The 23,807-nt window shown below is 46.6% G+C and overlaps 3 protein-coding genes across 9 annotated transcripts in view; 2 read left to right on the top strand and 1 right to left on the bottom strand.

The window, feature by feature from the left end:
- The window catches only part of RHPN2 (rhophilin Rho GTPase binding protein 2), a 57,857-nt gene extending 38,076 nt beyond the window's left edge, over positions 1–19,781 (top strand). The window contains exons 5-15 of the mRNA XM_024734140.1: positions 63–140; positions 514–638; positions 2,239–2,405; positions 4,544–4,731; positions 5,139–5,295; positions 6,905–7,024; positions 8,528–8,722; positions 12,764–12,840; positions 13,199–13,345; positions 13,889–14,044; positions 18,423–19,781. Coding sequence (XP_024589908.1) covers positions 63–140; positions 514–638; positions 2,239–2,405; positions 4,544–4,731; positions 5,139–5,295; positions 6,905–7,024; positions 8,528–8,722; positions 12,764–12,840; positions 13,199–13,345; positions 13,889–14,044; positions 18,423–18,689 — 1,677 coding nt within the window. The 3' untranslated portion in view covers positions 18,690–19,781. The remainder of the gene's footprint in view (positions 1–62; positions 141–513; positions 639–2,238; positions 2,406–4,543; positions 4,732–5,138; positions 5,296–6,904; positions 7,025–8,527; positions 8,723–12,763; positions 12,841–13,198; positions 13,346–13,888; positions 14,045–18,422) is intronic.
- Positions 19,782–20,087: 306 nt separating this feature from the next.
- Positions 20,088–23,022, bottom strand: FAAP24 (FA core complex associated protein 24). Of its 3 annotated transcripts, none has more exons than XM_024734144.1 (5): positions 22,930–23,022; positions 22,525–22,643; positions 22,264–22,403; positions 21,939–22,091; positions 20,088–20,976 (listed from the first exon to the last, which is right to left on the bottom strand). In XM_024734144.1, exons 2-5 carry the CDS (start codon positions 22,628–22,630, stop codon positions 20,728–20,730), a joined length of 648 nt encoding a protein of 215 aa, XP_024589912.1. In that variant the 5' UTR covers positions 22,631–22,643; positions 22,930–23,022; the 3' UTR covers positions 20,088–20,727. The 3 variants fall into 3 exon arrangements, with proteins under 3 accessions (XP_024589912.1, XP_024589910.1, XP_024589911.1); XM_024734142.1 differs by having other exon boundaries at positions 22,836–23,019; XM_024734143.1 differs by having other exon boundaries at positions 22,832–23,005.
- Positions 23,023–23,244: 222 nt separating this feature from the next.
- The window catches only part of CEP89 (centrosomal protein 89), an 81,035-nt gene continuing 80,472 nt past the window's right edge, over positions 23,245–23,807 (top strand). For all 5 annotated transcript variants that reach the window (XM_024734126.1, XM_024734123.1, XM_024734122.1 and 2 more), the window contains exon 1: positions 23,245–23,362. In XM_024734126.1, the coding sequence (XP_024589894.1) occupies positions 23,324–23,362 (39 nt within the window). In that variant the 5' untranslated portion in view covers positions 23,245–23,323. The remainder of the gene's footprint in view (positions 23,363–23,807) is intronic.

The raw sequence follows: 23,807 nt of genomic DNA, 5'->3' as shown, positions 1-23,807 counted from the left end.
ATTACTATTTTACCTGTTCACGGTTTTGAGTCACACCTTACAGTATCTCATTTTTCTTACAGGATTTTATTCTGGAACATTACAGTGAAGATAGCTACCTCTATGAAGATGAAATAGCAGATCTTATGGATCTGAGACAGGTATGTTCCTGTGTGCGACAGGGGGAGGAGGGTGGCTACTACAGCTTGATGAGTCTTCAGATGATCCCATTATTTCATCTGAAGCCTTGTAGAATCGCTGGTGGTCGGAGGTGGTAGGGAGGAACTGTCAGAATCGTCCATTCAACTTGCCACATAAGAAGACCACAGAGGGGACAGACATACATGTCTGGGGCTGGGTTCCAGGACTCATGAGTTCACTCCAGCCTTGCCCATCTCTCCTAGAGTTCATGATACCAGCACTGGAGCCTAGGCTCCAGAGAAATAGCGTGTGTGAGCATCTTCCCTGCCTGGCTGTCTGCACTATGCTCACCCGGTCACCCCCTCACCCCCTCAGTGGTTCCTTTCCTTTCAGGCCTGTCGGACGCCCAGCCGAGATGAGGCTGGGGTCGAGCTGCTGCTGAGTTACTTCATCCAGCTGGGGTTTGTTGAGAGCCGATTCTTCCCACCCACCCGACAAATGGGGATCCTGTTTACCTGGTACGTGCCTGGGCTGGGGCTTTCCCACTCTGGCCACCGCTGGGAGCCTCTGTCCCACGGAGGTTCCTCTGCACTGTGGCCTCCTCTCTCTAACTGTCCCATTAATACAGGAGACATGTAGATAAACCAGTGTTTATTTATGAAGGGGATCCAGGGGGTGAAGGCTCCAACGGACCATGGCTTCTTGCTTCTCAGAGCAAGTGAGCCGAGGAGAAGAGGCATTTTTTTCATGCTCGTTTTATCGCGGGGGAAACACGGGGGCTCTGAGGTGGAACTAACAAGAAACAAGATTCTCGTCCCAGATGGCATGGGAGTGGGAATCAGGTTTTGTCCCAGTGACAAGGGCAGCAGACAGAAATAGATCAGATTTTACAAACTGAAGTAGAACCTTGGATTCTTCCCCGGAGTTGGTACTTACCATGATTAGTGTTGTCTAAATATTTTGGAGATGCTATACCTCTTCTCTGAGTTGCTTAGGGCTGTGTGAAACGAAAGTAAATCCCAGTAGCTAAGGGGCCTATTCAGAGTTTAATTTCACCACAGCAGATGGCTATCCATGCTTCCTTTTGGAAGGAAAGGCAGATGACTTTTCCTAAAGATGTGTTAGCTGCCGGCACGTGGGTGAAAGGGCCAAATGTGACTTCTCCTTAGTGTTGAATTAGGAAGAAGCTCCATATCTATCCCCTGGTTGATAGGTGAACTTTAAAACATATCCTGAGTCTTTTAGACTTCAGGAAGAATTATGAAGGGTTAGGATTTGCTATATTTCTTTTAGGAGAAGCCTTCTTCTTTTTTTTTTTTTTTTTTTTTTTTTTTTTTTTTGGTACATTGTATTTTTTAGAGCAGTTTCAGGTTCATAGTACAATTGAGTGGGAGGTGTAGAGAGTCCCCGTAGAACCCCTGCCCCTGCACACCCACGACCTCCGCCACTGTCAACATCGCCCCACCAGAGTGTTCCATTTGTTACAGCTGATGAACCTACATTGGCTCACTGTCACCCAGCATCCGTTGTTTACAGTAGGGTTCACTCTTGGTGGGCTACCTTCCATGGGTTTGGACAAATGTAATAATGACATGTATCCACATCATATCATAGTATCGCACAGAACAGTTTCACTACCCCGCAATCCTCTGCCTTCCGCCTAGGCATCCTCACCCTTCCCCACCCCCAATCCTGGCAACCACTGATTCTTTTTGTCTTTTCCAGAATGTCATATAGTTGGAATCATACAGTGTGTAGCCTTTCCAGATTGGCTTCTTTCACTTAGTCACATGCATTAAAGGTTTCTCCATGTCTTTTCATGGCTTGATAGCTCATTTGTTTTTAGTGCTGCATAATTTTCCACCGTGTAGCTGTACCACGGTCTGTATATCCGTTCACCTACGGAAGGACGTCCCGGTTGAGAATCCCTATTTCAGTTTGCGCCTGCGGGTGTCTTTATTCAGTATGATCAGGCCCATCATCTTGCTTGGAAATAACACCTCATTGCATGTGCATCTTTGAACTTTATTCAAGAACTAAGTTCTGTCCATTTTTACCCAGAGGTGGCACTCACTAGCCAAGGAATTCATATTCTCAAAAGACGTTTCTTTTAAATAGGTATGACTCCCTCACGGGGGTTCCGGTTAGCCAACAGAACTTGCTGCTGGAGAAGGCCAGCATTCTGTTTAACATTGGAGCCCTGTACACACAGATCGGGACCCGGTGCAATCGACAGACAGAAGCTGGGCTGCAGAGCACAGTGGATGCCTTTCAGAGAGCCGCAGGTGTGTCTTTGCGAGGGCTGCCGGGATAGAGCCCTGGCCCTGCCAGGTGGCCCTGGTACCCCAGCTGAAGGGGGTTCGTGGGTCCTCCACAGGCCCACACTTGGCCTCACAGGCCTGAAAGGGCCAGGCCAGTTTCCAGAGCCAGTGTATCTTCCCACCAAGAAAATCGCTTATTGGCTCAAACCCTGTTTCTGTCTGAATATGGCTTGTGTACACAGTAGTTAACGATTAATCTTTTCCAAACGAGTGGCCCCAGAGATGGCGGTGAATGGACTGTTTCTTTGAACACAGTTTCGAAGAAGAGAATAAGTTTTCTCAAATGGTGGGAACGTAGGCTTTTTCTTTTTTCTTTCATCAGACGTGCCTGTTTGGTGCATATTACTACCCTTGCCTTTCTGTTATGCTCATCCTGAGAAGCTCGCTCACCCAAGGTTGCTCTTCTCAGCCCCCTACCAAGTGACACTTAGTGCCAGCCTGTAGAGGACTGGGGGCTGCCAGGAGAGGTGCAACGGGCAGGCCTGCCTCATGGGTGTTCGAGGGTCCTGCATTGCTTCCCTCTAGCAGGGCCTGTGACCAGCAGTCTCGGCCCAGGGAATAGTGGGCAAAAGCAGTGACAAGCACAGACCAACGTGTGATGCACTGAGCTGGCTCCACAGCGAGTTTCCTTCTGTGCCAGTCCTTGTCACTCTGTTTCGGAGTGTTACCCCTGGCAGATACTTTTGGGGTATCTGACTTTGCTCTGCAAGGCCGTGAAGAACTGTGGCTTTGCCATTTTGGCTGATCATGGAATTGCTTGGTTAAAATGCTTGATCCCTTGGGAGGAAACGACACTGTGAAATTCCATGTGGGAGTTGATTTCTTTCACTGTAAATCCTTTTCTGGGCTCATCTTTCTTTCTGAGGACTCTGCAGCAGGTACGCTTGGTGACCTGTCTCTAAGATTCCAGAGATATGGACAAAACAAAGCTTGAGAACAGAGTAGAAGCGAACCCCAGAAAGGAGCAGACAGCCTGCAGCCGTCGCCTTCCTTCTGCAGGGCAGTGTATGCTTTGCAGCAACACCAGAAGAACCAGTCAGATGGGATTTGTGCCGGAGATTTTATTTCAGCTCCAGATTGATTGTCATTTAATGCTGTGACACTTTTCTAACACATAAAGAAGTCAGCTGAGGGCTACGGCATGAAAATTTCCACTGGAGTGGCTGAGTTGATCTTTCTTGAGGTCCTGGGGGAAAGCCCGGAATTTCTGAATGACCCAGGGGTTAAGTGTGAGCATGTCCGCCTGAGAGCCCTTCCGTCATTCTGTCTGCCTTCTACCTTCGCCTCCATCAAATGTGTAGTCACGTATGGAATTTCTCACAAGTGTCCCAGGTGAGACAGGAATGGATAGGGAGCAGGCTGGTTTCCTTGCTTGATACAGACGTAAATGTTTTGGAAGAGAGCTGGAAAGCAAAAGTTCTCTAGCTATGGTAAAACATACAGAACAAAGCTACCATTTTAACCATCTTTAGGATTACTGTTCGTTGGCACTAAGTACAGTCACATCGTTGTGCAACTATCCGTCTGCAGAACTTTTTTATCACCCCAAACAGAAACTCTGTCCCATTAAACACTAAATCTCCATTCCTCCCTCCGCTCAGCCCCTGGGAAACATTCTACTTTTTGTCTCTATGAATTTGACTGTTCCAGAGACCTCATCTCACCCAGTGGAATCATACGGCATTGGTCCTTGTGATGGACCTGTTTCACTTAGTGTGATGTCTTCATCCATGTTGTAGCATGTGTCAGAATTGCCTTCCTTTTTAAGGCTGAAATATTCCGTTGTAGGTATTATACCACATTTTGTGTATCCCCATGTCCGTGGATGGACATTTGAGTTGTTTCTGCCTTTCGGTTATTGGGAATAATGCTGCCATGTGCATTCATGTATACGTATCTGTTTAAGTCTCTGCTTTCAATTCTGTGGGGTTATACCTAGGAGTAGAATTGCTGGATCTTATGGTAATTGAGAATCCGATTTTCCTAAAGATGCTTCAGGACACCGGTTTTATATTTTTGCTTCTGTCATTTTCCATACTCCTGAGCAGCATGGTGAAATAAATATGATCCCCAACTAACGTGCAAACCAATTCCAATCGTAGGGGTTTTAAACTACCTGAAAGAGACGTTTACTCACACTCCAAGTTACGACATGAGTCCCGCCATGCTCAGTGTGCTGGTGAAAATGATGCTGGCGCAAGCCCAAGAAAGCACATTTGAGAAAATCTGCCTTTCTGGGATCCAGAACGAGTTCTTCGTGCTGGTGAAGGTGGCTCAGGAGGCTGCCAAGGTAAGCCTTGCTGTTTCCCGTGACTTTCGGGGTGAGTGGGATTCGTCGGTGTGGGCCCACTGGACGCAGCGGGGGCTTCCCACGGCAGCTTGCCCGTGACCTGGGCAGCATGCCCGCCCAGGCTGGCCAGAGTGCTGGCTTGCATTTTCTTGGCAAGTAATGGTGTTTCAGATACGGATCACTGATTCCATCTGCAGCTTAGCCTAAAAACCAGCATAATGACAGTGGCCTGATCTCCCTGTTAACTCTGACACTGACAGCGCTAGGAGACCTTGGAGTTGCTCCCAGATTCTGGAGCGACCTCTGGCAGGGGCCGCTGCCTAGAAGAAAGGGCTCTTCTTCTGCAGCCCGGATACGTGAGGGCCCCTGTGCCACCCTCCTCGTTCCCAACATTTTTTCCATTGTAGGTGGGAGAGGTCTATCGGCAGCTGTACACGGCCATGAACCAGGAGCCAGTGAAGGAGAACATCCCATACTCCTGGGCCAGCTTGGCCTGCGTGAAGGCCCACCACTACGAAGCCCTGGCCCACTACTTCACAGCCACCCTCCTCATCGACCACCAGTGTAAGGCTTGGCATCTCGGGGCTCTGGGCTTTGGTCAGGGGTGTGGTTTTGCTTCCTCTGGGTGATTCTGAGATGAGTGAGAGCTGTGTACCTGCCTGGGAGATGCTCACAGCCTAGGGGCAGAGCGTGGGGATTACATGTTGGCCCAGGCAACAGGGTGGGATTAGGGGTTATGTAGTTCCTTCCTGTGGGAGGAAGAGGGGTAGCGTTCCTTCTGCCTGGGATGGAACAGACAGCTTCATGGAGATGATGTTTCACCTGGAATCTAGGGCCAGGTCTAGACCAGGGAGGCACTCGCCTCAGGCACGAAATCTAAGGGGATAAACTCAGTGATTGAGATAATATTTTAACATTATAATTGTAAATGAATCAAAACTAAGACAGAAAAATCCTTGGTGATTAAAATTTTAAATAAGGACACAGAGCAGTAACGGTGCCTTACTGAGCCACGTGGGAACCTGAAATAAAAAAAAAAAACTTGATCGGTTGTTTATCATGAATATTTTTGTATTAATTTTGATATTTAGAAAATTGTATTAAAATATCATATATATCTTGATGGCTGAGTTTGGGGCACCTCCTTAAATGTTCAGCCTGCAGTGAGTGCCTCACCCTCCTCCCCATAGTCTTGGCTCTGATCTGAGGTTGGGTGGGACTTCCGTTGCAATTGGTGCTAATCAAGGCAGCCGTCTGAGTAATGAAAAGGAAAACCTCTGGGGCCAAGACTGCCTGGGTTCGTATCTCAGCTCTGTCGTTTACTAGCTGGGTGATCTTGGGCAAGTTACTTACCTGCTCTGTGCCTCAGTTTTCTCATCTGTAAAATGGGGACATGAAGAGAACCTATCTCACAGGCTGTTGTGAAAACTAAATGCCTCTACGCAAAGCTAAATAGTGCCTTGTAAAAAAAAAAAAAAAAATAGTGCCTTGTATGTGGTGGGCTCTCTGGAAGTGTCCGCTGCTCCTGCTAGTGTTATTTTATGGTCTGTTAGGCAGGACAAGTCGTGTAAACCAGCCGAAATACAGTGCTTCAGTCACTGTGGTGGGAACACAAACGAGGCAGCAGCTGGAGTCCTTGGTGTAGTCATGGATGGCTCCTCAGAGGCGGTGCCATTTGAGTTAGCCTGGGGACTCTGAGGAGGACTTTTCCAGCTGAACGAGGAGGGAAAGGACAGCTAGAGTGAGAACAGAATCTGAGCGAGCCCTGGAACGGAGGCCGGAAGTGTTGAGGTAGCAGTGGGTGGTTTGGTGAAGTCAGGAGGGGACACGTGCCAGGGAGGGTGCAGGCATGGAGGCCCCCAGAGGTTTGAGGTGGGGCTGTGCTTGGAGGTTCATGAGATGGGTGATGGGGAGCAGGTGGAGAGCAGGGGCTTGGAGCCAAATCATGAGCCCCTAGAGTGTGCCGGGCCCCCTGCACAGAGACCTTGGGCTGGATTGCCTGGGTATGTCCAGGGGTGGAAAGGAGACCTGTTATCCCAAGTGCCTTGTAAAGCTGGAGAAGGGAACCTGGGGATGTGGTTGAAAGAGGGATCTCTCAGTGGGTCTGCGGTGCCGTCTACAGAGCCCGCACCGCAGCCGCAAGAAGGGATTTATCCTGTGGTTCTTGTTGCAGTGAAGCCTGGCTCAGATGAGGACCACCAGGAGAAGTGCCTGTCCCAGCTCTACGACCACATGCCAGAGGGGATGACGCCCTTGGCCACGCTGAAAAACATTCACCAGCGCCAGCGGCTGGGTGTGTGTCGGCTCTCCTGCTCCCTCCCTCCCTGTGCCCCATCTGATACTTCCACTCCCCGTTAGCTCCAGACAGGTCCCCAGGGCAGGGCCCGGAGAGTAGGGCTTCCCGAGTCATCGTGGCCACTCTGGATTCAGAAACCGGGAGGCATAGTCCTCTGGCCTCAACGGGCTTCCAGAGCTGTGTTTCTCACAGGTTCTGCGAGGGACCAGGGCTCCCACGATGGAGCCAGAGCTTTGGCAATCTTCCAACACGCTAGCGGGGGTCCAGGGGATGGCCCTTGGTCATGCTAATCTGGAAGGACGCATTTCTTAGGCCACATCTAAGAACTGGTAATGAATTGTCCTAGTTTGGTCTCTTACAGGTCTCAGAGTGAGTATGCTTTCCATGTCCAAACGTGAATTCTTCCTCCACCTGATCTTGTCCACCCCCACCCCACACATGCACTTTCCCCATCTCAGGGATGGCAGCTCCATCGTTCTAGGTGTGCAGGCCAGAAACCTTGGACGCATTCTCCGCCCTCATCTTTCTTTCTCATCCCCGCATTTGATTAGCAAATCCCGTTGGCTCTACCTAGAAAAATATCCCAAATCTGACCACTTCTTAGCTACCACCCTGGTCCAAGCTTACGTAGTGCTTACTTAACAGACATTGACTCGCTTAAACCTCACACAACCCTGTCAGATACATATGGTATGACTCCCCATTTTTCATCTGGGGAAACAGAGGCCCAGAGAGGTCACACAGCTTGCCCAGCTTTTGAGCAGGGAGCCCTCGTGGTCCCATCTCACCCAGAGGTGGAGCAGCATTCCTCACCTGCACTTGTGAGGCTGGACATGGTCAAGCCCCTGTTCCTCTCTGGCCTCATTCCCTACCCTTCTCTCCAGCCCTCACTCCCTCCAACCAAACTCCCAAGTTCCTTGTTGTCCTTAAACATGCAGGCATGCTCCTGCCCCAGGGCCTTTGCACTTGCTGCTGTTCTTCTAGGAGCGCTCTTCTGTCAGATGTCCTCTTGACTGCTCCCTCACGTCCTTCAGGGCTCCGCTTAAAAGTTACCTTCTAAAAGGCCTTTTCTGATCACCCATAATAGAAGGGAGACTCCCCCTTCCCCATCTTCTCATGCCACATCTGCCTGTTTTTATTTCTGCTTTATTTTTCTCCAGAACCTTACAGCCACACAACCCATTACACATTTCTTTGCTTGTTAATTATCTGTCTTCAACCACTAGCATGTAAAGTCCACGAATGCAGAGGCGAGTTTTTGTTCATTGCTTTATCTCTAATGCCTAGAATGTTTGGTAAATGTTTGCTGAATGAAAGATTTATAGACACAAGTGAGCATATTGTACACACATTTAGAGGGACTGAAGCCATCCAGGCAGATCCTTCAGAAAAGAGAACATCCACCTTTCTGGGCGAATCCTTGGGCACTCGGGCTCTCCTTGAGGTACTCACGTTGCAGTTTACGACATGTGTCCTGTGGTCTTGATTTTCTGTGGGCAGGCAAGTCCCATCTGTGCCGAGCTGTTACCCATCACGAGGAGTCCGTGAGGGAGGCCAGCCTGTGCAAGAAGCTCCGGAACATCGAGGTGCTGCAGGAGGTGCTGTCTGCGGCACACCAGCGGTCCCGGCTCAAGTACACTCAGCTCCGTGACGACTATGACCTGCTGAGCTTGATCAATGTTCCCGACATCATCTGTGAGTGGCCTGGGTGCCGGTGCCAGGTGCAGAGTGTGCCATGTGAGAGGCAGGGGCGCTCGGGCGCTCCTCCTGCAGGGGCCGGGCAAACCCTCGTTGTGTGCCGGGCACTGGGACAGGGCCGCGTGCTGCTCTTGCCCTGGAGTCCTCACCTCCTCCTTCCCAGATCCAGGGCCTTCTTTATGGTCTTCGTCCTTGTTGGCAGCCGACCCCCTCCTGCCCCTCAACACGCCACCTATGGCGTCAGGGCCCTGCCACCTTGGTTCTTTCTGCCCTCACTTTCCTCTCCACCCTATTTGCTGACGGTCTTGCCCAAACACACCGCCCCTCCTGGCATTCTTGCAGGTCTCCTCTCCCTGGCTTGCTTCCTCTAGATTCCTTTCCTTAAAGTCTCACGGCCTTCCCTGGGGTTCCAGCCCCCACCGCTAGTCAGGAGACCCCAGGAGCTGCCTTTCGCCTCGACGTTTTCCCTACGCTCCACACCCACCCACGTGCCACCTGCCTTCTGGAAAACCGTGCTTTGCTATCTGTCTTTTACCTCTGGCTCCGTAGTTTGAAAGCCACCTGCATCCTTATTCCTGCTCCAAGTCTTGATCTTTACCCTGTTTTCTCCATTTTCTTTCTTTCTTTTTTTCCCCCAGACAAAAATTATTTTTATTATGAAACAAGAAGTAAAATTTTCACTGATACAGTGGATCCAGGGGGTGCAGGGAAAAGTTTTTACTTTGGCATTGAAAATTTCTTCAAAATCTAGTTCATCGTGTCTGTGTGTGTGTGTGTGTGGTGAGAACACTTAAGATCTACCCTCACATATACAATATAGTGTTGTAATAGTCACCATACTGTTAGACCTCTCGATCTTACTCATCCTGCATAACTGAAACTCTGTACCCTTTCACCAACATTTTCTCACAGCACCCACCCCCCACTGCCCCCGGCATCCGCCATTCTGCTCTCTGCTTCTATGAGTTTGACTTTATTTATTTATTATTTTTTATTGTATGAGTTTCAGGTGTACAGCATTATAATTCAACATCTGTATACACTACAGAGTGATCACCACCACAAGTCTAGTTACCATCTATCACCATAGAGTTGACCCTCTTCACCCATTTTGCCCATCCCTCCCCCCCACAAACCCCTGTGGTAACCACAGATCTGTTCTCTGTATCTATGAGTTTGTTTTTGTTTTGTTTGTTCATTTGTTTTGGGGGATTTTTTTAGATTCCAATCATATCGTGTTTTTTTTTCCTCTGACTTATTTCACTTAACACGGTATCCTCAAGGTCCATCCATTTAGTTGCATGTCACAGGATTTCATTCTTTTTTTTTTTTTCTTTTTTGTCTGAGTAGTATTCCATTGTATATATATACCACATCTTCTTTACCTGTTCATCCGTCTATGGACACTTAGGTTGTTTCCATATCTTGGCTATTGCAAACAATGCTACAATGAACATAGGGGTGCATATACCTTTTAGAATTAGTGTTTCATGTTCTTCAGAGAAATACCCGGAAGTGGAATAGCTGGGTCATATGAACTATGCTTACCTTTTTGAGGAATCTCCATACTGTTTTTCCATAGCGGCTGCACTAATTTACAGTGCCACCCACAGTGTACGAGGGTTCCCTTTTTTCCACATCCTCTCCAACATTTGTTATTTCTTGTCTTTTTGATAATAGCCAATTATAACACGTGTGAGGTGATATCTCATTGTGGTTTTGATTTACATTTTCCTAATAATTAGTGTTGTTTTATGTGCCTGTTGGCCATCTGTATGTCTTTCTTGGAAAAATGCCTATTCAGACCCTCTGCCCACTTTTTAATTGAGTTGTTTTTTTGTTGTTGAGTTGTATGTGTTCTTTATATACTTTGGATAGTAGCTCCTTATCACATATATAATTTGCAACTATCTTCTCCCATTCAGTAAATTGCCTTTTCATTTTGATGATAGTTCCCATCACTGTGCAGAAGCTTTTTAGTTTGACGTAGTCCCATTTGTTTGTTTTTGCTTTTGTTTCCCTTGCCTTTGGAGTCAGATCTACAAAAATATCACTAAAAACAATGTCACTGAGGTTTCCACCTATGTTTTATTATATGGTTTTAGGACTTACATTCAAGTCTTTACTCCATGTTGAGTTAATTTTTGTGTATGGTATAAGATACTGATCTAGTTTCATTGTTTTGCATGTGGCTGTTTAGTTTTCCCAGCACCATTTATTGAAGAGACCATCCTTTTTCCATTGTCTGTTCTTTGCTTCTTGGTCATAAATTAATTGTTCATCTATGCGTGGGTTTACTTCTGGGTTTTCAGGCCTGTTCCATTGATCTGTGTGTCTATTTTTGTGCCCATACCATACTGTTTTGATTACTGTAGCTTCACAGTATAGTTGAAATCAGGGAGCATGATACCTCCAGCTTTGTTCTTCCTTCTCAAGATTGTTTTGGCTATTCGGGATCTTTTGTGGTTCCATACAAATTTCAGAATTATTTGTTCTAGTTTTGTGAAATATGCCATTAGATTTTTGATAGGGATTGCATTGAATTAGTAGATTGCTTTGGGTATTATGGCCATTTTAACAATATTAATTTTTCCAATCCACAAACATGGAAGTATCTTTCCATTTATTTGTGTCTTCTTCAATTTCTTGAATGTCCTATAGTTTTCAGTGTAGAGGTCTTTCACTTCCTTGGGTAAATTTATTCCTAGGTGTTTTATTATTTTTGATGCAATTGTAAATTGGATTGTCTTTAATTTCTCTTTCGGATAGTTTGTTATTAGTGTATAGAAATGCCATGGATTTCTGTATATTGATTTTTTATCCTGCAGCTTTACTGAATTCATTCATTAGTTCTAACGGTCTTTTGGTGAAGTCTGTAGGGTTCTCTTTAAGTAGGATTATGTCGTCTGCAAATAGTGTCAGTTTTACTATTGATTTGGATGCCTTAACTTCTTTTTCTTGACTAATTGCTATGACTAGGACTTCCAATACTATGATGAATAAAAATGGTAAGAGTAGGCTTCCTTGTCTTGTTCCTGATCTTAGAGGAAAAGTTTGCAAGGCTTGTCGTATATGGCCTTTATTATGTTGAGATTTGTTCCCTCTATACCCCCTTCATTGAGGGTTTTTTATCATAAATAGATTTGAAGAGTTTGGCCGTTTTAGATTCCACATATAAGTGAGATCTCGCTCCCCAGTACTATGAGGGTGATACTGGTATCACCCTCATCTTAAAGATGAGGCAGTGGAGGCTTAGAGAGATCAAAGTCTTTGTTCCAGGTGATCAAGCTGGTTGGTGGAAACAGGAATGGCGCTCAGGGATTCTCCTTCATGGACACAGGCCACTTCCCTGACCCCCTTGTCCACACAGTAGAGACAACCTCCACAGAGGGAGGGAGATGCACAGCTCCTGGCGAGGCTGTCTGGGGGTGGTGGCACCACTCTTGTAGTGGATGAGTAACCTGTCTGAGCCCAGTGCTGTGTGAAGCAGTTCGTTTGTAAGAAACCACAGGGCCGTCCCGTGAATACAGGGGTGTGTCAGTCTTCTTGGCAGTGCCAGTCTTCTTCCCCATATTTTCTTTTTATGCTGTTGTTCATGTATACTTAGCCTGCACTGGGATCCTTTGTTAGACACTGACTAGCCTCATGGGAAGGGTTGGCTTGAGCCTGCCGTGAATATGATAGTGGAGATTTGGCAAACCCACTTCTCACTGTGAAATCCTCGCATCACACATTAATACTGAAGAGAGGAAGCACATCTCGCCCGAAACTGTGCTGAAAGCATGGTATTTCTATAACAGCCACACCTGAAACGTAGGTTACTTCTCAGTAGGATTTTATGAATACCATTGGATGTCCCCTAGAATACAAATAAGCTCCTCGAAGGCAGGGAATTTGTCTTATTGTCACTACTCTGTCCCAGCCCCAGAGTGGGATATAGCTCATAGTAGATACCCAAATGGAGTTAGGCCTGAGTTTTCAAGGGTAACTTTCAATTAGAGAAACATTTATGCTTTTACTTTTAATCTTCTTTTCCAGCTAAAACTGAGCGAGAGGTTGAAATTATACCACCACAGTTCTCCAAGGTGACAGTAACTGACTTCTTCCAGAAGCTGGTATGTTGAACATCTGTTTCATAATGACTTGAGGGGAAAGCTGTTTTATAAATTGCAAGTATGTAAAAGGCTACTTTTAGATGTTTTTGATTTTTAATTAGAGATGTTATATAAGATTATTTAAATTAAGATAATTTTAAAAAGATAATTTTATCTTAAATATGTTGGATCTTTTAGAGCAAATGGCAATTAACATTCTTGTATGACTCTGTAGCACGTATTATCCCAGATGGTATCATTAGTCTAGGAGCAGGGCCGAATGAAATCTGTAAGGACAATAAGGCATCATTTCTTTTGGTTTTCAAAAGTTCCTGATTCAGCCTTCAGCTCCTACAGCTAATGATGCTCTATTCCAAAGGGCCCTTTATCTGTGTTTTCGGCTAATAAGAGATGGACGCCTCCTCGAAGCATTCACTTCACTGCAGAAGAAGGAGACTTGGGGTTCACCCTGAGAGGACACTCCCCGGTTCAAGTCCACTTCCTGGATCCGTACTGCTCTGCTGCCGTAAGTGTGGACCCTTCTAAATTGGGAGCAAAACTCCCTGGCATCTTTGCAGACAGTGAAACTGGTAAAATATAAAGAGAGCTGCCCAAACAAATGTATGTGGGTGATTCAATGTAGGGTTCCTCTATGTAAAAGGCCTTGCTTTATGTGAAAGGCCTCTCATACCTTTCTTGCCCAAAGAGAAAAGGATTAATTTTTGCCTTCTTGAAGCAAATTTGTGCAGATAACTATTTTATTTTTTATTTATTTATTTATTTTTTTGCGGTACGCGGGCCTCTCACTGCCGCGGCCTCTCCCGTTGCGGAGCACAGGCTCTGGACGCGCAGGCTCAGCGGCCATGGCTCACGGGCCCAGCCGCTCCGCGGCATGTGGGATCCTCCCGGAACGGGGCACGAACCCGTGTCCCCTGCATCGGCAGGCGGACTCCCAACCACTGTGCCACCAGGGAAGCCCCAGATAACTATTTTATTAATGAACTTGGGAACTGCTTTAGGGATCTGAATGAACAGAACATTGACCTTTATTTAAATCATACTTTCATAGGTGGCAGGAGCCAAGGAAGGGGATTATATTGTTTCCATTCAAGACGTGGATTGTAAGTGGCTGACTGTGAGTGAGGTTATGAAGCTGCTGAAGAGCTTTGGCCAGAACGACATTGAGATGAAGGTCGTGAGCCTCCTGGATGCCACATCGTCCATGGTGAGTGCTGATGGCCCCTGGCAGCAAACAGCGACGTGGAGTGAAGTCAGTGTGAGTCCAGCCCCAGAGGTCTTTATCCGGACCCCTGCCTCCTGCCTGCATTTGTAACATGCCACAAACGACTGAACTCCTAAGCCCGTCATCACTGGGATGTGCTCATCTTGGGTCAGAGAGATCACTGGAAAGCTTTTTTTTTTTAATCCTGTAGATCAGCGGTCCCCAGCCTCTTTGGCACCAGGGACCGGTTTTGCGGAAGACACTTTTTCCACGGATGAGGGGTGGGGCGGGGTGGGTGCGGTGGCTCAGGCGGTAACGGGAGCGATGGGGAGCGATGGGGAGAGGTGGAGATGGGGAGAGATGGAGAGCGGCAGATGGAGCTTTGCTTGCTCTCCCGCCACTCACCTCCTGCTGTGCGGCCAGGTTCCTAACAGGCTGTGGACTGGTACTGGTCCACGGCCCAGGGGTTGGGACCCCTGCTATAGGTAAAAGAACCAATTGATTTATTTTTCATAATTTTTATAATTATGAAATAATTATAAAATAATTATTTTATAAAAATTATAATATAAAAATCAATATATTATATTAATTATATAATATAAATATATATAATATAATATAAAAATTAATTAATATAAAAATTAATAATTTTTAACCAATTATTTTAATTGGTTAAATTCTTTTCAATTGCAAAAGTAGTACATACTCATGGTTAAAAAAATACTGAATTGATACAGAAGGGCTTGAGATGATGTGTGGAAGATGCTCTCCTCACGTCGTCCGGGACAGTGTTAGCTGTTTCCTGGGAGATCTTGGGAAGCGTCTGAGCCTGTGCAAGTCCATGTGCACAGTTACATCCCTTTGTTTCCCCAAGTCGGAGGAATTGTGGCATACGCACTCTTCTGTGCTTGCTGCATTCAATTATGTACCTTGGACGCTTCCCTCTAGAACAGTATGTGTTTATTCATTCAACAAATATCAACTGTGTGCCAGGCCCTTCTCAGGTGTTGGAGCTACAGCTGGAATTAGACAGATAAGGTCCCTGCCCCCACAAAGCTGGCACTAAATATGCAATAAGTGGTTGTGATTTTGGGTACGTGCTGTAAAGGAAATAAAATGTGTAATGTGCTAGAATGACTGGAGCTGGGAGGGGCTCCTGAGCAGGGCTTGCCCTGAGGCTTGAGTCACAGGAGGAACCAGCCATGTGAAGAGGTACAAGAGCACGTGGGCAGGGGCACCAACAGGTGCAGAGACCAGACCCTGTGGCAGGAATGAGCTTCACCTGCTAGAGGAACTAAAAGAAGGCCTTTCAGCCCGAGCATCTTGACAAGGGCCAGAGTGGAGGGAAATGCGGTGGGAGGGAGGCAGGGCTTCATCGGCAGTGGAGGGAGTTTGAAACCTTTTGAGACGGGGAGTGACGTGGCATGATGTTTATTTTAGAAGGCCGTCTTGCTGTCTGGAGGCCAGCCGGGTGGCCGCAGAGCAAGCTGGCTGTGGCAGTCACCCAGGCCAATGACGTTAGCACCGTCCCACTAGGGGGTGACAATGGAGGTGTAGAGAGGTGGGGTGCACCTGAGACGTAATTTGGATATGGAGCTGATGGATTTGTAGATGACTTATATAAAAAAGATGCGGGAGGGCTTCCCTGATGGTGCAGTGGTTGAGAGTCTGCCTGCCGATGCAGGGGACACGGGTTCATGCCCCGGTCCGGGAGGATCCCACATGCTGCAGAGCGGCTGGGTTCGTGAGCCATGGCCGCTGAGCCTGCGCATCCGAAGCCTGTGCTCCGCAACGGGAGAGGCCACAACAGTGAGAGGCCCGCGTAACGCAAAAAAAAAAAAAAAAGGATCGGGAAAGAGAGAGGACTGCACAGCTTTTGGCTTGAACTACTGCATCATTTTTCTTAATGACGGGAGACGGGGCAAGGGTGAGGGAGGCCGAGGAGAGAGAAAAACAAGTGTTGTGTGTGGTTCGCGTGCCATTAGGCATCTGGATGTAAAGGTAAAGTAGGCAGCTGGATGTTCAGATCTTCAGTTCAAGGCAAATGTCAGCCTAGAACTAAATATTTGAGGATTATCAGCACAGAGATGATATTTAAAGCTGTAAGATACTAAACGAAAGTACCCTCAAGGGGTTGAGGGTGGAGGACTCAACCCCGAGAGACACCACAGGCGTCTGGAGGTCAGTTAGAAGTAGGTGCGAAGGGGAGTGCAGACAGGTGGGATAAAGTGGGGCTTCGGAAACCAAGAGAAGAAAATCCTGCCCGGAAAGAGCGGTGGTTTGTGCTGAACACAGTTAAGACGTGGAGAATGAGGGAAGCAGAGCCATGTCTATTATATTTGGCAGCAGGACAAAAGGACATTTTTCATGGGGAAATGGCAACAGAACTCAGACTTAGAGAGGGTTGGAGAGTGAATGATTGTGTGATTCCATTGGTAAGAAATAGGCAAACCCATAGAAACAGAATGTAGGTTAGTGGTTGGTTGCCAGGGGCTGGGGCGTCGGGGAATGGGGAGTGTAACTGCTGATGGGACAGGGTTTCTTTTTTTTTTTTTTTCCCTTCTTTTTTGGCTGCACCGCACAGCTTGCAGGCTCTTAGTTCCCTGACCAGGTATGGAACCCACGCCCCCTGCAGTGGAAGCACGGAGTTCTAACCGCCAGACCGCCAGGGAAGTCCCCAGGGTTTCTTTTGGAGGGGGTGGGAATGTTCTGAAATTCGGTAATGTTAGTGGTTGCACAACCCTGTGACTATACTAAAACCCACTGGATTGTATTAAAATGGTGAATTTTATGGTATGTGAATTATAACTCAATTAGAAAAAAGAAGATAAAGGAGTCAAGGGACTCAGAGCATCTTGGGAGAAGGGATCATGAAAAATGGCACTTTGAGGGGTGGAATCCGTAGAATTGTTAGACTAGTGATCAAGGTCTCAACCAGAAACAAAAGAAGTTTGTCCAAGAGGATATATAAAATTGCTGGGCTCTGGCCTGAGGGTCGGAGTCTGTTAGGCACAGCCGGAGGACCTGCAGCTTTAGAGAGCAGCCCTGCCCCTGAAGAGACTGAAAGGCTTATCTGTTAGTCCTGTCACATTTCTGATTGAACCAGGCCAATGAAGAATCTGACGTAGGGATGAAAGCAAGGGTTCTGTATTCAGACTGCCTGCCTTTGAATCCTGGCTTTCACCAGTTCCATGACCTTGGGCGTCAGAGACTTGCTCTGAGCCTCGGGAAAATGGAGACTACCACCATTCTGACTACCACTGATGTCGTGGAAAGAACCCCAGGCTTGGAATCAAAGACCTGGAATCAGGCCCTGCCTGCTGTTAATAAGCTGTTTGACCTTCAGCAGGCTTCATGGTCCTCATCTGTATAATCTAAGATTTAGACGAGTGCAGTAGTTTCCAGCTGTGCTCCATAAGGCCCTGAGAGTGTCAGAGAGGTGCCCCAGGAAGATTTGGGGACTGGGTAGTGGGGAGCATGCTGGATGAGGACAGGAAACAAGTGAATGAGAGAAAGGGAAGACTTGTGAAAGGGAGCAGAGATATTGCGGTGGTAGCTGGGAGGGGACGTAGGGGTAAAGGAGAGTTTTTCAAAGGTGTGTGTGTTGATAGCACAGTCAGCTTGTGTGCAGATGGGAAAGGTTTAGGAGACAGGAGAGCAGAAAGGAGGGGATACCTGGAGGAGAGAGGGAGTGAGAGGGTCCAGGCACATGGGAGGGCATATCTTTAAACTGGTGAAATAAACAGAACTTAATGGTTAAAATGGTAAATTTGACGTTATGTTTATTTCACGTTTAAAAAATTGGAAAAATTTAATATCCTCATCACATGGACCCTGTACTGTCTTTAAAGGGAATGAAGTTGATCTGTATCTGTTGGTGTGCACTGAAATCCAGGATACATTAAGTGAAGAAAGCAGGGTGCGGACAAGTGTGTCTAGTGTATTCCTAAGGAAAGACAAATGGTGATTTATACTTACACACATAGCAATACCTGTATACGAATGTTATCTCTAAAAGTGTAACAGATGGTGGTTACCTCAGGGGAAGAGCCTGAAAGCCCAGGTAGGAGGGACACCTGCTGTTCACCTCATGCATTTTCATATCATTGACCATGAGTATATATTACTTTTTCAAATGTAATAACCTTAAAAGGTAGTGGTCTCTAGCCTAAGTTACTACTACTGAGTATATTCCTTAAGAATTGTCCTTGTTGTTAAGAACCTAATTCTGTATAAGCATTTGTCACTGAGTTTCAGAATTATGTCAACGTAATTTTAAAGAGGATGCTATGAGTGCAGAATCTGAGCCTCAAACTTCGCAGTCGTTTCTCTGACATCTTGGCTTCTAACGCCTTTCTCTCTCCTTTTCTGTGTGCAGCATAGTAAATGTGCCACATACTCTGTGGGAATGCAGAAAACTTACTCCATGATCTGCTTAGCCACAGATGATGATGATAAAACTGATAAAACCAAGAAAATCTCGAAAAAGCTGTCCTTTTTGAGTTGGAACACCAACAAGAACAGACAGAAGTCGGCGAGCACCTTGTGCCTCCCATCGGTTGGGGTCAGGGTTGTGGGGCCTCCGGTCAAGAAGAAGCTCCCCTCTCCGTTCAGCCTTCTCACCTCCGACAGTTCTTTGTACTAACGTGAGGAAACAAAAGCGTTTCCCGTGCTGACTGGGCCTTCATATTTGTGCCATAGCGGAAAATTTCTAAATATTCTCAAATCCCATTTTCTCACAGCGTAAACCTACAATTGATATGTTTTTATGAATGACAGTAACAAGAAACCTCTAGAAATTTGTGGAAAACAAACTTATTAGGGGAGTCTCACCATACTGCTACAAGTTATTTATTATATAAAGTATTGTAAATAGAATAATGTGGACATATGGCTGTTTTTAACGACTATAATTAAGACTCTTAGCTACTTACTATCACAGTTAAATTAGGATTTCCTATACTGGTCCTATTTGTAGGTTTCCAGACTTGGGTGATAGATGGATAGTTCCTTAACTCAGAATTCAGATGACCCCAAATTAAGGCAGGGCAAGGGACAATAATGATAGACTTAAATTAGTGTTACTAAAAACTGTCCCAAAGAGTTCCTTCCTAAGGGGAATTCATTAACCTAAAACAACAAGATTTTACTATTATTTCTAAATAATATGAATGCTGTTTCCAGATAAAGTCTAGTGCCAAATTTGTCATGACTTACAAACAACCATTTAGGAGCAACTTTTCTTCTATTTTATGTCATTTAAAAGTCGCTAACACAGTGGCAGTGTTAGATGAAGATGCTGTCTACAAGGTAGATAATATACTGTTTGATACTCAAAACATTTTTCATTTTGTTTAAAGTAGAAAGTACATAGTTGTATATTTTAAGAGTCTTTAAGAAGGGTTAAAAACATTGTATAAGGTCAGGATGTAAATGATTCAAGTTTAGAGCTCTATTTGACTTTTTAAAATGACATTCTTATCAACTGATTTCTCTTGCTATATATACGTTGGATGACACTGTGACTCTAATTAAAGATTCACTGTTGGCATAGTACAAGTTATATAGCTTTTAAAAATATATCATTGACATGTAATTTTGAGAATTAACAAACTTAAATATTTTCTAGTGTGTAATATCAAAAGGGAAGCAACCATATTTGGGAAAGTGTATCCATTGCTCTTAGGGCTATTTTTGTATAAATATTTACATAAATGCATTCATTTGCCTGAGTTAATGGTTTCCACTTTGATTTCACTTTAATTCCCTCCTCTTTCAAATCATTTTTACCCTAATGCACAAAATGTTTTTATTGTATTTGATTTTTAAAAATTACTAACATTTCACAAAACAGGACTTAGCTCTCAAGTTATCTTAGTATCCCTGAAAACATATAGCCTCTTTAACTGTATGTATTTTTTGAATGAGCAGTTGTACATTTTGATCCCCAGGCTCTCCTCTCTGGATGCAGCTGCACCTGCCATTTTCCCTTTTCTCTTCCCATTGTTGGGCGATACATTTACAAACACATTCTTTCCCTCCCTCGTACACATTGGCTTTTTATTTTAAAATGGGAACTCTGGACTCCAGGCTTTCTGTGTTCAGAAGTCATGCTCAGTGATTACAAACAAACTGTGCAGCTACCCGGAAGGGAGGGATGGAGGGAGAAAGGAAGGAAGGAAGATAAAAGGCAGGACAATTGTTTGTTTACACTGGCAGCCACCCTCAAAGCACAGGTGTATTAAGACCAGACCTGAAGAACAGTGGCTCTGCCAGAAGGAACAAGGGGCTTATGGTACACAGTGCTTCATTCATTGTAGGTTTGTTTCCTTTAGACGGTCACATCCACCACCTTCCATGATAGATACAGGTGAAGGTCACACATTAAAATCTGCCCAAGCTGGCTTTTTGCTGAATCTTGAGAGTCCCTGTTTAAACCGACTCCCTTAGGAAGGTGTCCACCAGCCCTCTTCATGCTAGCAGGGTGCGGACAGTGCCATCTGGGGCACACGACCTGAAGTAGATACCTGAGCCCAGAAAGCAGGCCAGGACAACTGGCAGGTGCCATTCAGGCCTCACTTCATCCTTCCCTAGTTTCTGTGAGAGGAAATATTGTTTCTTAATGTGAAAGAAAACAAGATCCTGTGGTTCGTCCTGTAAAGGAGATGCCATGGGAAGAGCCATCACCTGGACCGGGTGAAGAACGCATGAATGTGCTGGGCCACTGACTGTCCAACCACCGGCTCCAGTTCTTGGATGGAAGCATTACTTAGTTGCTGGATACTTGGAAACCTCTGGAGCAGGAGAGGAGCTTTAACTTTCCCGACTCCTGGGATCTGTTGCACAGTTCGAAGGAGGGCTGGCTCGGAGATCAGAGCCCGTTTCTTCCTGAGTAAAGGGTTCTTACTGGGCTCTTTGGTTTGCTCTTCAACCTGAACCGGGATGAAAGGAAAAGCACATGAGTGCCCTCTAGAAGACTGGAGGTTTCTTAAAATTCTGTTTTGTGGAAATTTAGTTTTAGTTTTTCCATTTGGTTCAGCTTGATTCACCACTGCAAATATTCTCATATATACCATGAATATAATTTTTCAGGCATCAGTAAAATTATTAAAAGATGAACTATATGGGGGCTTCCCTGGTGGCGCAGTGGTTGGGAGTCCACCTGCCGATGCAGGGGACAAGGGTTCGTGCCCCGGTCCGGGAAGATCCCACATGCCGCGAAGCGGATGGGCCCGTGAGCCATGGCCGCTGAGCCTGCGCGTCTGGAGCCTGTGCTCCGCAACGGGAGAGGCCACAGCAGTGAGAGGCCCACGTACCGCAAAAAAAAAAAAAAAAAAAGATGAACTATATGGAAAACCACTAGGTTAAAAAAAACCAACACATGAACTTGCAGACAGAAGTGCAGACAAAAGATACATGGCGGGACTTCCCTGGCAGTCCAGTATTTAAGACTCTGCCCTTCCAATGTAGGGGGTGCAGGTTCGATCCCTGGTCGGGGAACAAAGATCCCACATGCCGCGTGGCCCGGCCGAAAAAAAAAAAGAAAAAGATACGTGTCGATGAGGCGAAGAAGCTGTTGCCAATGTCACCAGCCTAAGTGCAGAATAGTGCATGATGGAGTCCTCACAGCCTGGGAGGCTAAAATCAGGTCTCCAACTTGTTTGCTTTGTTACATGCTTGCCTAGAATGGGGGGCAAGCTCAGCTAGCTGCAGAGGCAGCTTCTGAACTTAAATTCCGCAAAAAGGTTTTAGAAACCAAACCAGTCACTGATAGAGTGACCTGATGGATTGTACCTATAATAAGGGCAGCTGTGTGTCAGAGTAACAGGTCCAGGAAGGTCAGTCAAGAGTCCTAACACAGGGCTATTGTGGAGGAGTGGGAATCAGTACTTACCAACTGGATAATGAGACAGGACGCTTCTGTCTGGCTGGCCACTGGAAGCAACACCATCCCCAGATCCAGCACAGTAAATTTCTGTACGGCTGGAAAGTACTGTTCACTCGTGTGCGTTTTTTCAACTACTACAATCCCTTGAAGTTTACTGGACTTCAATGAAAAAAAAAGAGACAGGAAACTATTTTGTAACAAAATTCCATTCAAGACTAAGAAGCTATCCAAGGGTGCTTGGAATGGCCAATGGTTTTATATAAATTATTCCAAGGGATAGACAGGGGGATAGAAGTCAATTTTCAATTTGTTTCTTTAATTCAGTACTTACGTTTCTAACCCGAACAAGTCTCTTTCTGTAGCCATTTCCTGCCACCAAATCAGCTTCGGTGATATAAAGAATGCAGGATCTGCTAGACAAGTAAAAATCTACCGGTGTCAGGCCATCCTCAAAAACGAGTTTAATTTTTCCTTAAAATACAGAAAAGAAAATAAGTTCCGTGAGCCTTGGATGAAAACACGGCAATAGGCAGAACGTTTTTAAAAAGTGGGCTGAGGTGACAGAGGGCTTCAGTAGAGGGAGCCCACCGACCTTGCATTCCCTGTGCCAGCTGCGACCCGCGCCATTTCTCATTGGCCACAATGTGCCCAAACGGCACGTGCATGGGGCCTGTGCCATCAGGGGTGTTCCTTTCCATCGGCGGCCTGGATCTAGTGAGCGGAATACAAGACGGCACTTGAGCAGGGTCTCCGGCACACGGCCCCGCATTCCACTCCCAGCCCCGGCCTCTTTGGCAGGGGCCCGTCTGCAGAGTGTTCTTTAAGAGGCTTGATTATTAGCCAAAGTCTAAAAACCAGGAAATTCCTGTCCTAGAAGCCCCGTCCCTCATCTGCGTCACCTGCCTGGCCCCTGACACTCCCGCGCCGTGGCTCCTCCATCCAGTCCAGGGCGGGGGCCGAGCCCGCCAGGGCCGTTTTGGGTCTCCCGCGACATTACCTGCGGCGCCCCACTTCCGGGTTCTCTCCTGCGCGCTCTCCAAGACCTTCATCCTGCCCGCCCTCTACCTCCTCTGGCGCCGGATAGCCTATGGACTCAGAGATCGACACGTGACTGGCCAATAAGAGAATGAACAGCGCACACGATTTCAGCCCTGGAGAGGATTTGAGAGGTACCCGCTGGTTGCCATGAGCGACGGGTGTGCAGTAACCTTCGCTCTGATTGGTCTTGGGAAAAGCAGAGCCAATGGCAGACGTGGTTGTTGCGAAGTCCGTTGCGTACAAAAGGCGTCTGGGGCTAGGCCCGCTGGAGGCGGCCCACTTTAGGGAGTGGTACTCGGCTCTGAGTTCTGCTTGTCAGTCCAGTGTCGGTCTGGCCAACCCCTGCAGCAAGAATGCTCCTGGGGGTCCGGAGAGGCGGCAAGAGGCAGTTTGTAAGTATATCTGCGCCCGGCTTGCGCTCTGGCCCGTGGGGCCGGGAGTTAAAGTGGGAAGGGGTTGGGATTTGGGATGGAGGCAAGGTAGCGGCACAAGAGGAATTGGTTTTTCTTTCGAGAAGCCCTGAATTTTCGTGTTTGGAACACGGATCCTCTATCCCAGTGTCGGCCTCAGTCGATAGGATTCGCCCTGTCTCACCTGTAACTTTCGCTCCGGTGTCGGGAGTTCACTCCTGCCGGCACAAACTTGCTCCACTACTGAATATTCCTCTGTGGGAAGTCATTCTTGATTCTTTCCTCCGCCACGCACCATGTACACCCCACCAGCAAGTTCCATAGATTCCACCCACCAAATGCATCTGGCAGCCGTCCCCGCTCCCACCCCGCCCTCCATCGTCTACCTGCACTGCTGCAGCAACTCCTCCCTATTTCTCGGTCTCCG

The sequence above is a fragment of the Neophocaena asiaeorientalis genome, unplaced genomic scaffold (assembly GCF_003031525.2).
Source record: "Neophocaena asiaeorientalis asiaeorientalis breed wild unplaced genomic scaffold, Neophocaena_asiaeorientalis_V1.1 scaffold280, whole genome shotgun sequence".
Lineage (NCBI taxonomy): Eukaryota > Metazoa > Chordata > Mammalia > Artiodactyla > Phocoenidae > Neophocaena > Neophocaena asiaeorientalis.
The sequence above is the reverse complement of the archived record's forward strand: the minus strand, read 5'-3'. Positions and strand labels throughout refer to the sequence as shown.